This window comes from Conger conger, chromosome 16 (assembly GCF_963514075.1).
Source record: "Conger conger chromosome 16, fConCon1.1, whole genome shotgun sequence".
Taxonomy (NCBI): Eukaryota; Metazoa; Chordata; class Actinopteri; order Anguilliformes; family Congridae; genus Conger; species Conger conger.
The window spans coordinates 5,485,163-5,498,762 of record NC_083775.1 but is presented as its reverse complement, the minus strand read 5'-3'; the positions used below and the strand labels follow the sequence as shown (position 1 = coordinate 5,498,762).

Here is a 13,600-nt window from a genome sequence, read left to right as displayed (position 1 = left end):
TAATGTTTGCATCAACCATCAGAATGGGGAGAAAATGTGATCTAAGTGACTTTGACTGTGGAATGGTTGTTGGTGGCAGACAAGAGTGCTTTGAGTATCTCAGAATCTCCTGGGATTTTCATGTAAACTAGTCTCTAGAGTTTGCAAAGAATAGTGCAGAAAACTAAACAAATCCAGTGAGCAGCAATTCTGCAGACAGTAACACAAATGACCACTCATTACAACAGTGGTATGCAGAAGAGCATCTCTGAACAAACAACACATCATAACTCTCAGCAGAAGTCTAAGAAATACCTAATAAAGTGCTCACTGAGTATGTATGTGTGTGTGTGTATATATATATATATATATATATATATATGCCATATAAAATATAAATATATACATCTTATTATTTTACAATTCTACCAGGTCAAGTGCCCAGCCCACTTCATCCTCAGCTAGCACAGGGAGGCTGCAGTTGCTCTGTCGACTAGATTCAAGATTCAAAATTCAGCTTCTCTGCTGACTCCTGGGAGATACTTCAGCCCCAGTAGACTGCTGGCCATAACTGCCACTGACATAACTGCCACTGACATCATCCAATCATGACACCCCAACGTCCACCTACTGCTGGAGAGTTTCTTGTCGTGTCACATAACCAGTAGACAAAATACATGCAGGTACATCCAGGCCTGAGCTTGTATTGCACTGCAGGTGGCTGTAATTCTCAGGCCAATGACACTTGTTTATGCCATAAATCGTTTTTCATATGGCAGAGAGCAGTTAGGCCTCACAGACAATATCCTGCAGTTTGGGAGATCGCAGTAAACTGCAGCATACCCCGAACTTGGCACCGGCACCGGTGGGGTATGTGTGAGGCGGGGCCCGATCTCAGGGCCAGGTGAGCGACTGATGCTGCCTGGCCCATCTGCCAGTCAAACAACATACTCGTCCCCCCCTCGTGAAAAGTTGCAGTTGTTTTTAGCTTCAACCATTTGAATCCCAAAGCATTACGCTGACTGCGGCGTCAACTGTCAGACGTCCCCCGTGGGCATTCCAAATTGGCAGTTTTGCACAATAATAATTTTAAAGTCATAGGTTTTTGCTTTCCCTGATTGGAGTGCACAATTCTAAGCCCATTCCTTCACTGAAACATTTGCCTTTTTTTGGGGGGGGGCAGACCAGTATGCACATCTTAGCAAATGTGCTGGCAGCCAATGGCAGTTGAAGAGAGTATTTTTGTATCAGTGAAGGCTCAGCTGTGGTACACGCCCCGAGTAGGGGCTGATATTACCCACGAGTGCTGTCCTCACGCTGCCATGGCAACCTTCCTACAGAGCCCAGTTCTGTTGGGGCGGTGATAAGAATTACACTGCAGAGGGGGGCCTCCGCTTTTTGCTGAAAAGTTGGTCTCCGAGACTACATTTCCCATCGTGCTCTAAGTCCTCCTGCTTTGTCGGTTACTACTTGGTCGTGCACTACCAGGCGTACTGGTGTGTCTTCAGCACGACATTCACACGATGATTGACATATTCACAAACGTTATTTGATGTAATGTACATGATGTAGAATGGACTTTCACCTCATCACAGTGCTCCTGTCTTTGTTTATACACATTAGTATCAATAAACCAATATTTATAGGAACATTTCAAGTTAATTATGTAATGGAATAAAATACATATTTACTACTCGTTGTGTACATATTTTCCACCAATTCTTTGTTTGAATTTAAAGAATAAATATGAGCATTAGAGCTAGGATTTCTGGAATAGAACAATAGAATCAGGAATGGGTGAACACTTAGGCCTACTTATTAGAAGGACTAGATATCCGTTACGTGTCATTTGGCTGACGCTTTTATCCAAAGTGACTTACAGTTGATTTAGACTAAGCAGAAGAAAATCCTCCCCTGGAGCAATGCAGGGTTAAGGGCCTTCAAAACAACATTCTCTCTCCCTCTCTCTCTCTCTGTCTCACACACACACACACACACACACACACATATGTCCTGACTGAAATTCAACATGATTTAGAATGCAGAAATGATTCGCTTTGCCTTGTAGGACTGGCTACATGTGTTCAAGCTGTAACCAATAGATTCTGCCTCAAAGTGTTCACACTGCTTCAAGGCCGGCAAAACAGCTCTGAGAATTTCTCAGCAGTGGGATAACTTCAGAGGCTTACCATACCTGCCTACAGACTTCTCTGCCACTAACCCCTCCACCCCACCCTTAGAGCCCCCAGCTCCAGTGAACTAACCTGATACTGCCAACTTGAGAACCCTAAGGGGTACCAAGTCAGCAAAATTCTGCCCCAAAATGGCACCAAAACCCAGCTACGTGACGAGAAAATATTGTCCCAAGTAGAACACCTTACTGCGTGGATTGTCTGAGATGACAACAATAAACTAGAATATAAAACAAGAAGACAGATTTGAACAGATGCCATGAAGCTGAGGGGAGACACTTTTGAAGGGCCAGGGAGTCCTGTTACTGTTAATCTGTTCATGTGTGCATGCATGTACGAGAGAGTGTATTTATGTACATGTATGTGAACATGAGCATACTCATGTCACGTTTCATGACAGGTGACAAAATGGCTTTGGCCAACCTGTAGCCTTACGCCTGTCCTCGTCAGTCCTGCCCGCCACTCAACACCCAGGGTTCTTTATACTGGGGGGGGGGGGGGGGCACTGGTAGGATCACTTAGCAGGGGACAGGTGTTACCTCGAAATCTGCTTCAGAGGAGCAGGATGAAGAGGAGGAGGAGGAGGAGGAAGAGCTTGGGTCAACCACAAGCTTGCAAGACTGCACAGCCAATTTTCAAATTTAAATTTTATTCACAGCGGACTGTCACAAGGAGACACTCTACAGAGTAACAGAAGAGTAATACCAGCTCGAAGCCCCCCAGATAGCAAGAGGTGAAGGAGGTGTGTGTTGGGGGATCCTCACATAACGTATAAACTCTAATTTATGCTCCAGTGACAGTTTTATCCTAACCGACAGTCCTGGCACCCATGAAGGACACATGACTGCGACCGTCTATTATGTAAGAGAGAGTAAGACCGTACATTCCCCCCTTACAGAATTACAGCCTCGGTGTAAAATACTGTACTGTACCCACTGGGGTGGGCAGCATTCCCCCCCTGGTCTATAAAGAGCTGTTTGAAGTCGATACGACTCAACCAGCCCCTCATCTCATCCAGGACAGCCTTGGCTGAGGCTCCCTGGTTGGGCATGGGGTGGTGCTGGCTGTGAGGTTTACGATAATGGATTGTTCACACTTACAAGGAAATGTTCATTGTGTAACCTAGCTGGAATCCTTGCACTGATTGTCAAAGGAAACGTGACTGTGCTGTAAGCAAAAGGCCGTAGTCTTGGAGGCTTGGACAACGTGCTATCAGCGTTCTGTGAACGGACCCTGAGCTTCAGCACGCAAGACACGTAAAATACTACACAGCCATCGTGAGCCATTCGTCATGCAATCCCCCATCTGTATGTCAGCCATATCATAGGAATGGAGTTGGGAAACCCAATGATTCCCAATGATCTGCACTGAAATCAAGGAGGCGTTGGCAGACCTGGGTTGTCAAATACTTGTCCAAGAAGACCAGAAGACAGGGTTTTGCATTTTCTTTTGAATATTTTGTGAATTGGGCTGGGCTGGGATTGCATGACTGGGACTCGGACGGTTGGTGGTTGCAGCCCCGGTGTAGCTACGATAAGACCCACACCACTGTTGGGCCCTTGAGAAAGGCCCTTAGCCCCATATTGCTCCCCAGGTGTGGCATGATGGCTGCCCACTGCTCCCCAAGCAACCAGGATGGGTCAAATAGAGAGGACACATTACCCCACTGGGTTCAATAAAGTATATCTTCTTCAGACAACCTCAGGAAAACACAGAAAAGTGTTCGAATCCAAAACGATGACTTATTTCAGCCGTAGTTAGCTTCGTTGCTGCTCCTTTCATGCCTCTGACATACCGGCTTGCTTGTTTTGGTGAGTCAAAAAAAGAGTCGCATTCCACTTGTGACGGTCATCTTCCACAGCGTCAGGTCACCGCCATGTGACGGCTCCCTTCTGTTGTGCCGCTGAGTGATCGCCGACCTACCAGTTTCCCTGTGGACTAGACTAGCCCATGGTCCCCCACCTCAAAACCACATGCTGTGAGCTATTTATACAGTGGCATTGTGCTCGGGACCAGTTTCCCCTTGGGGACAATGAAGTAAATCCTAAACCTTGAATCATCTCTGGTATGGAAACACAAGTGAGAACGAGCCTGTGTTCATTCAATCGTTGCAGATAAACTCTGGTTTGAGAGCCCTGGCACAATGTTTTTTTTTTTATCTGTTGGCCAGTCTGATTAAACAAAGTGATTAGGCTATGCTAACTAGGTCAGAACAGCGGTAACTATCCAACCTAATTACGAGCCAGTCCTGCCACATAACTGCTGGCTACTGATTAAAGCGCCTGGTCTGTGTGCACCTTCGTATCTACGGCAACAGTGAAGCTCACTGTTCTCTGCTGCTCACAAACAGAAGTGGTTGGACTAATATTCTTCTTGAGAAATAAACTACTATAGTTTGATGATATTCTCCAGTGAAATCCAAATTTTTTTATTTGTTTTCTTATTCCTTTTTTTAATTTGTTTTAAGGCCATAGTCTGTAGGATGGCTATGATAAAAACAACCCCTCAGCTTATATAATGTAACTTAACATAGCCGACACTACATTTGCATAGGCAAGTGTATAGCCGACACTGTGCAGTGTGGATTTTTGTGACTTTTTACACTATGTGCTCCAGGCACACTTTGGCTTGGACTTTGGTCTTTCTTAGCTCACTGTCTGATATATGACCCTTGGCCAGGACCAAATGTGGGTCAACCCGTAGTAGGCGTGTTTGCTGTGAGGTTGTGGAAGGAAGAATCGTGCTCATACACACACACACACACACACACACACACACACACACACTATAATATTACAACAAATGTATTATTTGAAGAAAAAAACATTCCCCATAAACATTAGGATGCTGTATCCAGTTAAACCGATATTTTATTTTTATTTTTGGACCTAGTTTCTTAATATGCACAGCGTGTCTTATTATTAAGTATAATGTTTTCTTTATTAACAGGAAACTACCCTTTCACATGTTAGAATGCAAATGAAAGGGAAAGTTAATTACATATCAAATTCTATACTATTGGACAACTGGTGTTGTGTCAGGCTTCATTAAAACGGACAGCTTTAGCTTAGGATAGGCCTGCCTGTGGGCGGGAAGTTAAGTGAATGGCGCAATTACAGCCGCGAAAGAGAACATTGTGCGTTTCGCGTTTTCTAAAGAAGGTTTGACCTGATTGGCGCTCCGTATTGGGAGCTTTCATGGCTCCTTGTCGCGTTTCGCTTCTGGTATTTACATGTGTTGTGATGGTTCTGTGATTGCGAGTGGAGCAAAAGGACGAGAATGAACGAGCACGAGGACTCGCACAATATTGCAGTGAAGCGATTTACATTTGAAGAAGAATGTAAAGACGAATTACGGACACGGATCACGATTTCAGTCCCAGAGGTTGTCTACTGTGTTTCTTTAGCAAAGCATAGATCGAGAACACTTGTAGCCAGTGTACTGTCTGAGCATTTTGATTGAACCATTAATTCGTAACCATTAATTTCCCCAGGTCAACTTCGTGCGTGACGACAATATGTATAAACATGTCGGTTTATAACTGCATAACGTGCAGGTTTATAAACATTACGGTGATTAAGCGTGCCCTGATCAGAAGCTGCCAGAGTGCCGTTTTTAAAGGGTGACTGGAAACCAGCAGCCACTTAATAACATAATACAACTATAAACGGATATGTTTAACCTGTGTGCATAGGTGCTGGATCCACAGTACGGGATGTACGTGTGGCCGTGCGCCGTGGTCCTGGCGCAGTACGTCTGGATGCACAGAGCAGAACTGGAAGGAAAGACGGTGCTCGAGGTGAACAACACGAGTACAGTTAGCTGACGCTCTTATCCAAAGCGACTTACACTTGATTAGACTAAGCAGGGGACAACCCCCCCCTGGTGCAATGTGGGGTTCAGGGCCTTGCTCAAGGGCCAATATCTGCATGGTTACATGGGGTCTTGAAACACGAACTTTCCGGGTCCCAGTCATGTACATTAGCCACTAGGATATAGTCTTCCTCACCACTTACGCAATGTATCTGCTACCATACAAAACGCATGCATTTTCCTAACTTTAAGGAAAATATAGAAAAATAGTGCGAGCAGCCATTTTAATCTCTGGATTTTGTATGTAAATGAGCAAAGGCAGATTGCAGGTGACACACTGAGTTCTGCCTTCTCCTGCTTGACGAGGGTTCTGTGTTGCAGATTGGCGCTGGGGTGAGCTTGCCAGGTGTTTTGGCCACCAGGTGTGGGGCACAGGTGACGCTGTCGGACAGCGCGGAGCTGCCACACTGCCTGGACAACTGTAGGCGCACCTGCCAGGTGAACCAGCTGTCCGTGCCAGTGGTGGGCATCACCTGGGGACAGGTGACCTCCAGCCTGCTGGCCCTGCCTGCCCTGGACTTCATCTTGGGGTCTGACGTCTTCTACGAGCCTGAAGTTGAGTACTGTGATCACAGAGATTATGACTGCTCCTGAATGAACTCAGTCCGTTTCTTAGTGTGTTTGGGAGACATTTCTGGTCTAAATGTATGGCAATGAAGTAGAAACTGTTGGAAGGGGGAACTGGGGAATTCATTATTTGTATTGTGAGCATTGATAAGAGCACCAGACTTTGTGTAAATGACAGGTGTAAGTGTGACTCCCATCTCCACCCATTCTGCTTCACGGAGCAGTGTAATTATGTGTGACTGGTTTTATTTTATTTAGATTTTGAAGACGTCCTGTTTACAGTCGCTTTCCTCTTGAGGAGAAGCCCCCACGCCCAGTTTTGGACAACCTACCAAGAGAGAAGGTAGAAATATCTCAGCCCAATACTTGACCACTCTGAATTACAGAGCAAGAGCCTGTATCATGCAAAACGATTACCGAGATAGCTGGACAACTGCAACTGAGTAAAACTCAGAACCCTCCCAAATCCAGAACATGGACTGAAGCAAAAAAAAGAGCCATTCTGAGCTTAACTCAGTCAGTGCAGTTTTCCAGCTAATTTGGTAATCCTGCTTTGTGATCCATGTCCATGGCTAACATCCAGTGCGAAACAGAATGTTAACATTTACATTTTGGGTATTTAGTTTAAATTAGTGCACAAAGAAAATGCCTTGACATCACGTGTCAATCTCCAGTCCTGGAGGACCACAGTGTCTGCACCCATGGTTAATTGAAGTCATTGATTGGCTAAAGAATCCACACCGCTTGTTCGCAAGGCCTTAATTGACAGCTGACGGAAAGGAAACCACAAAAACCTGCAGACACTGCGGCCCCCTGGGAAATCAGTTTGACACCCTGGCCTAGTTTCATAAATCACCAGCACTCCCAATTTGTCATTAATGAGAGTATAATTTTGGGGCCATAACACCTCCATGATAGGTAATCTTATGTCACTAGAAGTGGAAGGGATGGTAAAGAGGGACATAAAAGATGGGGATGTGGACAGGGAGGGGGAATCCAGGTAGGAAAGAGAGGGAGATGCATTTCCTTCACAGACGGTTCTTCAGTTTCTGCCAAAAAGTAGGGGAGAGGATAAGAGGGGACAGCGTGTTTTTCCATTTTCCGGAATATACTAATGCACTTCCTCCTAATCTCAGCGCTGACTGGTCCATTGAAGCTTTGCTGCACAAGTGGAACCTCAAGTGCGCTGACATTCCACTAGAGTCATTCCGAGCAAACACGGAACACCTAGCCGGCTCTAGCCTTCCAGGGAGTCACACGGTACAGATGATGATCATCTCTCTGAAGGAACCATGGAAACGATGACCAAAATCAGATAGCAGTTTGGGTGGAGAAATGAACTTTTGAACTTCTCAAGTTATGTCCCGTAACTAGATTTGGTTTTCTTTGGAAAATACACTTCTGTAAAATGCACTTAAAAACTTTGTAAAGTCATAGTTTATATTGTGTACACAAATGTTCCAGTTGCCCCTAGCTGTGGTTTTGTGGTGGCGTTCGTGTCGTACGGACAGGAGGGTCAATTCTGGCTTTTGGGTGAAGAGGATCCTTGTGTGGCCTGCCTTAAAGTGGGCGATTCTGCTCAGACAGAATTGATGGGGACACCACTTCCTGGTGTGGGGACCTCAATTTATTCTTTTATCCATCCCCTTTATGAAAACATAGCCTGACATTATTAAATATGGTATTTAAATGATTTGAACAGAACTGCACGTGCACCACCTAGCTGTGCAGGCAATGGGAGCAGTGTTCACCGATGCTGCGTATTACACAAGCGCTTTTATTTTTATCCCGCCGACTCCTCCCACACTTTGTGGGCACTGACCCAGTTAAGCCCTAACGGGGTAGGCCATCAAGGATTTTAAGTCCAGTCATGGAGCAACAGTGGGTTTACCTCATACTATCGAATGGACTATTTAAATGGCACCGGTGCGTGACAAAAATACTTCACTCAAGTCAGACTTTTGCTACAGTAGAGTTCATTCTAATGTTGCCATGAATAGAATGCTTTTACTAGTCAAAAGCTAGCCTTATATGCATGTCCTCTTATATTCTGCATATCTATGCAGAACAAGCAAATTACTGCAGTGCTCACTCAGATCGGAGCCATGCTTTCCATGACTTTATTGTTATAGGATAAATGTATGCACATTATTTTTTTATTTATTTTGTGAAGTGGATTTATATTTTGAGGCACATTAAATATTTTTTCTACAAAAATTCACCATTTACTGACTTGTGCCTGAATCTTTAGCTTTTGTCGGTTTAAATTTGTATCGTCTCTTCAGGACCTTTCAGAGACAGTGGACGCAAATGTACCAGCCACTCGCTCCAAATTCTGCCTCAAACTTCAGCTGTAAACATGATGTATATATTATATTATATATTATTGGCATTTGGCAGACGCTCTTATCCAGAGCAATGTACCGTTGATTGGACTAAGCAGGAGACAATCCTCCCCTGGAGCAATGCAGGGTTAAGGGCCTTGTTCAAGGGCCCAACGGCTGTGCGGATTTTATTGTGGCTACACCGAGATTAGAACCACCGACCTTGTGTGTCCCAGTTATGTGCCTTAACCACTACGCTACAGGCCGCCCTGTGGTCATTTCCAGATGACAAAAATAAAACCCCATCACCACCCCCCCCCCCCAGTTAGAACGAGTCGCAGTTACGGCAAAAAGGTTTTATTAGCATTCACAAAGTGGTTGTGTAAATACAGAATAGGTTTGCAAAATGCAAGAGCAAGACAAAAAAAACAGTTCTGTTTAACAGACATTTCAACTGAGAAAGAAATTTAAAAATTAAGTTGCAGGGTGTTCACCATGTGCTCCACATTATTAGGAGAGAGGGGAATGAATTATGAAGGGAGGGGGAGGGGGGGGGAGAGGGAGGGGGTTCACCATTACCATAGGAAACCTGTGGCAGCAATTTTTAGACGGCGCGGTGGCTACAGGCGTTATCAGGAAAACTGCACACTGCCCAGCACTGCAACACGCCACCTTACAGCTAACCAGCATTACTCAACTGCTACACAACTGCGCCTAGTGCACAAAAAAATACAAGAGAGAAGATTAGAATCACAAGAAAAAAAAATGGGGGTGGAAAAAAAAAAAAAAAAAGTAAAATTACAACCTACAAATCAGAAATTTGCTAATTATCAAAAGGGTCCTGGCTTAAGCGTAAAAATAAAAAAACTGACTATGAGGAGATACTACAATTACATTCGCAATTATACGGCAAGGTATTTTATAGGGATTGTGTTACTTATCAAAATGGTCAAACCAATCTCTGAATACAATGGCATCCAATTAGTCAAAGCCAGACCCAAGAAAGTCTATGTCCTCTACAGCATTCCGGTAATCATGCTATTTTTATATTACCAATTTGCTGTACTTCATATTTTGGAGCTTGTTACCTGAAATAATGTCCAGTTATGATAACGCCTCGGTACCATCATTAAAACGGGAAAAGAACAAAAATGTGCCACCCCCCTTTACAAATGCTCACCTGGAGTTAAGCCCATTACTTAAAATGAACAGTTTTGCAGAAGGAAAAATTGTAGAAATTAAACTCATGTACATTCAACTGAAGAAAAAAGAAAAAAAGAAACCAATTTCAATTAAAAACCTTCAGACCAAATCGTAATGACCTTTTAAGTCAGAAATCATGGTGTTTGGATGGGGAGGGAGAAAGTCCTCGTACTTTCCTTGACAGGGCGTCCCAACGAAGTCGACCTGTAGGGAAACGGGAGAGGGTGAGAAAGCTGCCGGAGAACAGGGCTCTCCTTCATCCTGAAAACTGGCCTCAGTTTGTGTACCTGAGTGCATCTAGGATGTCAAATGGAGTCTAAGCTTACCACCGAGGCAGGCGGAGACACCTGGGCCCGGTGTTGACTTTCACTGATAAAACGAGCGGAACAAACGCTCGAGTGCGACACGCCGCATTACAGTCTACATGAGTGTGTGGTGTTACCACTTGGCGTTTCGGGACCACGTTTTTCAGGAGGTCCGACTGGTGAAATGGCTAGTGAATTTCGGGGGAGAACGCCCTCGGCGCACGGCAAACTTGTTTGGTCGTGCTCCTGTGTTGGATGAACTAAAAATGGGGAGACAAACCTTTGGTCCTTCACGATTTAGACCATGCCCCCAATTGCCTGGGTGCATGACCTGCCCATCAGCCTGCACACGTACCTCACCACCACACCCCAACACTGACAGACCGACCTGCTCCATAGCGCCCCCCAACAGCACCTGGAGGCCATGGGCAGCTCACCCCCTTCTACACCTGCTCATACTGCCCCAAACTCCTCTTTTGCAAACCGGAATCAGCAGCTTGGAGGAGAGAATTCCACATTTTTTGGTGAACATTTTTTGTGTCCGAAACTAGGTTTCAAACTCTGCAAAGAAAAGCAATTCACTCCCCCTGCATTTTATGTACCAAAATGCCCACCTCCCACCAAGCCCTAACGCCAATGGACAGGATACCAAGAGGAGTGCCAGTGAATTTATCACATTCGGTAACAAATGTACAGAAAATAAAAACATTGGGTAACACCATTTTACAGCCTGTTAATTACATGGCATTTACTGGGTCAATACTAGGTACTGATTCGGTCACCATTTTGAATTCAGAGGAAAGTACTATGAAACGGGCCGTAAAGTGTACAGTACAAACAGACTTTAGTACTTACCACAGAAATCAACGTACTTGCCTAATAATTACACAAGTAGCCAACTAATTAACGGGCTATAAAATTGTGTTACCAAACATTGTATTGCCAACCAGGACTCCTCTGTGTCCCCTGTCCACGACGACAGGCAATCATTAAAAAAATGATCCCTCTCAAACAGTACCTATACATTTACATGTGACCCCGGATAGAAAATATTTCTGTAATACATCCCACAATTTTACAGTCTGCGATCTAAAAAGGCTACAATGTCATGACAATTACCAAGACAACCCTGAAGGCAAATTCAATTTCCTCATGCTTTAAATGAGGCAAAGGATTTGCAGGACAGACTGTAGAAAGTGTTTGGGGCCTATTTAAAAATGGTCTTAACATGATCACAACAGCACTACAGTGAGAATCTTAGGCCGTTTAATCCAATATTACTTCCAGACTTTGCCTAAACAGTCCACCCCCTCCCAAATTTTACTTACTGTTCAATCAATTGTGGCTTGTTGCTCTATCGGCGATTTTGGCGGGCTCTTGGATCTTGACCTAGACTTAGAGCCTCTGTTAGAGGGCGGTGTGCGGCTCCTGGACCTGGATTTGGACTTGGACTTCGACTTGGAGATAGATCTGGACCGGGAGCGGACTGGAGACTTGGACTTGGTCTTGCTCCGGCGGGGGGTGCGGGACTTGGAGCGGGAGCGGGATCTGGAGTAGGAGCGGGACCTGGATCGGCTGTATCGGGAGCGGCTGCGAGACCGAGACCGACTCCGGCTCCTGGATCGGCTTCGCCTCCGGCGCCGCGGGCTGGGGGAGTAACTGAGTAAATTCAGTGCGTTGAGTTATCGTCGTCAATGTCGACATTTAATTAAATCAGTAGGAAATGTGTGTTTGTGAGCCACGTGCGCGTGGCATGGGCCCAAGTATGTCGTCAAAAAACTACGTTGCAGCCATTAATGTGCACGGACGCCAACTTTACGTTGGTCAAGTTACATTGCACAGGCATGTGGTCACGGTCCAATCAAGTTTGGAATTAGGATGCTTAGCAAACCATACTGGCTACCGGACATTAGGTGTGTACAAAAGCGCATAGCTCGACTGCGCGTTCTACAACCGATTGATACGTGGTATCCGCAAATCGTTGGGTTACCGATTCTAAGTTACAAAACAAGCCACCTAAGCAATGCGGTCTGATCACTTTGCTCATGGCGATGTCCCCGGTTTCCTGTCCAAGACCGCATGTGATCAGAATGTTCTTAACTTCACATTATATAATACGGATGTAACGGTCACTACTGAAACCAAAAGTTAATTATTTTTTTATAAAGCTACTCTTCAAAGGCTTAAACAAGTTGAACCAAGTTAGCCAACTAGCCAGCTACATGGTTAAAGATGGCTACTAAAATGTTAGTTGGCCAAGAAAAATATAGCTACAAGCCAAAAAAAAAAAAAAAAAAATCCAATACGAACAGCGACTGACGCTATAATTCGTATTTACCTTCTACTTCGCCGCCCATATCCCCCGTACCTCCGGGGTGGTCCCCCTCTGCGACCGTAATGTGAATCTGGAGGTCTCCCGTAGCGGGCCATCTGTACCCGCAACTCACGACCATCCAACACGGCCCCGTCCATGGCGTCCATCGCGTCCTCGGCATCCCTTTTGTCGTGGAACCGCACGAAGGCGAATCCTCGGCTCTCCTTCGTGTAACGATCCCGGGGGATGTACACGTCTCCAACCCGCCCGTACTTCTCGAACACACGCCGCAGAGTCTCGGGCGATGTTCGGTAGGTTAAGTTGTCTACTTTCAGTGAAGTCATGCCCTCAACATCGGGCGGAGGCCTACCGTAACTCATTTTGCTCTAGATAAAGCTAACAAGCTAGCTAGCTAGCTAAATCGACAAAGTAAATTTTAACAGTTTGCGAGAGTACGACTTTTACTGATATCAATCTAATGCTGTTTACTGTATTTATCATGCAATCTTACCATAACCAGAGTAACTTACACGAGCTGGATCAACACCACGTTCTCCAAGAATGCACCGCACGCACTAGCCATGCAGCACAATGCTGCTTTTCACATAAAATGGCGGGTGAGCTGGAAAAGGCGGACTATTTATTGTAGACCCGCAAGTGGTATAAATTTAAAATGTATTATAATTAAATTAAATTAATTACAACTTGAATGGATTTGAACAAATTGTAGTATATGAAGCTCCCGTGTAAAAAAAATCGAGGTATTTAAGTTTACAATAATACTAACCCGGAAGATGATTTTACAAACATTTGCAACCGTGTCCGTGGTTGGTTAGAACTCAA

The 13,600-nt window shown here is 44.9% G+C and overlaps 2 protein-coding genes across 8 annotated transcripts; one reads left to right on the top strand and one right to left on the bottom strand.

The window, feature by feature from the left end:
* Positions 1-5,334: 5,334 nt before the first annotated feature.
* Positions 5,335-8,754, top strand: mettl23 (methyltransferase 23, arginine). The gene is made up of 5 exons (XM_061224951.1): positions 5,335-5,555; positions 5,866-5,970; positions 6,366-6,600; positions 6,870-6,954; positions 7,748-8,754. The coding sequence occupies exons 1-5, from the start codon at positions 5,451-5,453 to the stop codon at positions 7,914-7,916; spliced, it is 699 nt and encodes a 232-aa protein (XP_061080935.1). The 5' UTR covers positions 5,335-5,450; the 3' UTR covers positions 7,917-8,754.
* A 522-nt stretch (positions 8,755-9,276) lies between these two features.
* srsf2b (serine and arginine rich splicing factor 2b) lies at positions 9,277-13,400 on the bottom strand. 7 transcript variants are annotated; one of them, XR_009705534.1, is made up of 4 exons: positions 12,782-13,397; positions 11,772-12,102; positions 10,258-10,342; positions 9,277-9,649 (listed from the first exon to the last, which is right to left on the bottom strand). XR_009705534.1 is itself a non-coding variant. In XM_061223491.1 (3 exons), exons 1-2 carry the CDS (start codon positions 13,135-13,137, stop codon positions 11,775-11,777), a joined length of 684 nt encoding a protein of 227 aa, XP_061079475.1. In that variant the 5' UTR covers positions 13,138-13,400; the 3' UTR covers positions 9,277-10,939; positions 11,772-11,774. The 7 variants fall into 7 exon arrangements, 5 of the variants coding, with proteins under 5 accessions (XP_061079475.1, XP_061079476.1, XP_061079477.1 ...); XR_009705533.1 differs by having other exon boundaries at positions 10,258-12,102; positions 12,782-13,398; XM_061223491.1 differs by having other exon boundaries at positions 9,277-10,939; positions 12,782-13,400.
* Between the last annotated feature and the right edge of the window lie 200 nt (positions 13,401-13,600).

Bases quoted from the DNA above. Each gene is read 5' to 3' on its own strand.
- mettl23 (XM_061224951.1), top strand. From the start codon at position 5,451: ATGAACGAGCACGAGGACTCGCACAATATTGCAGTGAAGCGATTTACA. The intron at 5,556-5,865 runs GTTGTCTACTGT...CTGTGTGCATAG, and splicing joins TCACGATTTCAGTCCCAGAG to GTGCTGGATCCACAGTACGG. The intron at 6,955-7,747 runs GTAGAAATATCT...TCCTAATCTCAG, and splicing joins ACAACCTACCAAGAGAGAAG to CGCTGACTGGTCCATTGAAG.
- srsf2b (XM_061223491.1), bottom strand. From the start codon at position 13,137: ATGAGTTACGGTAGGCCTCCGCCCGATGTTGAGGGCATGACTTCACTG. The intron at 12,103-12,781 runs GTAAATACGAAT...GAATTTACTCAG, and splicing joins TATGGGCGGCGAAGTAGAAG to TTACTCCCCCAGCCCGCGGC.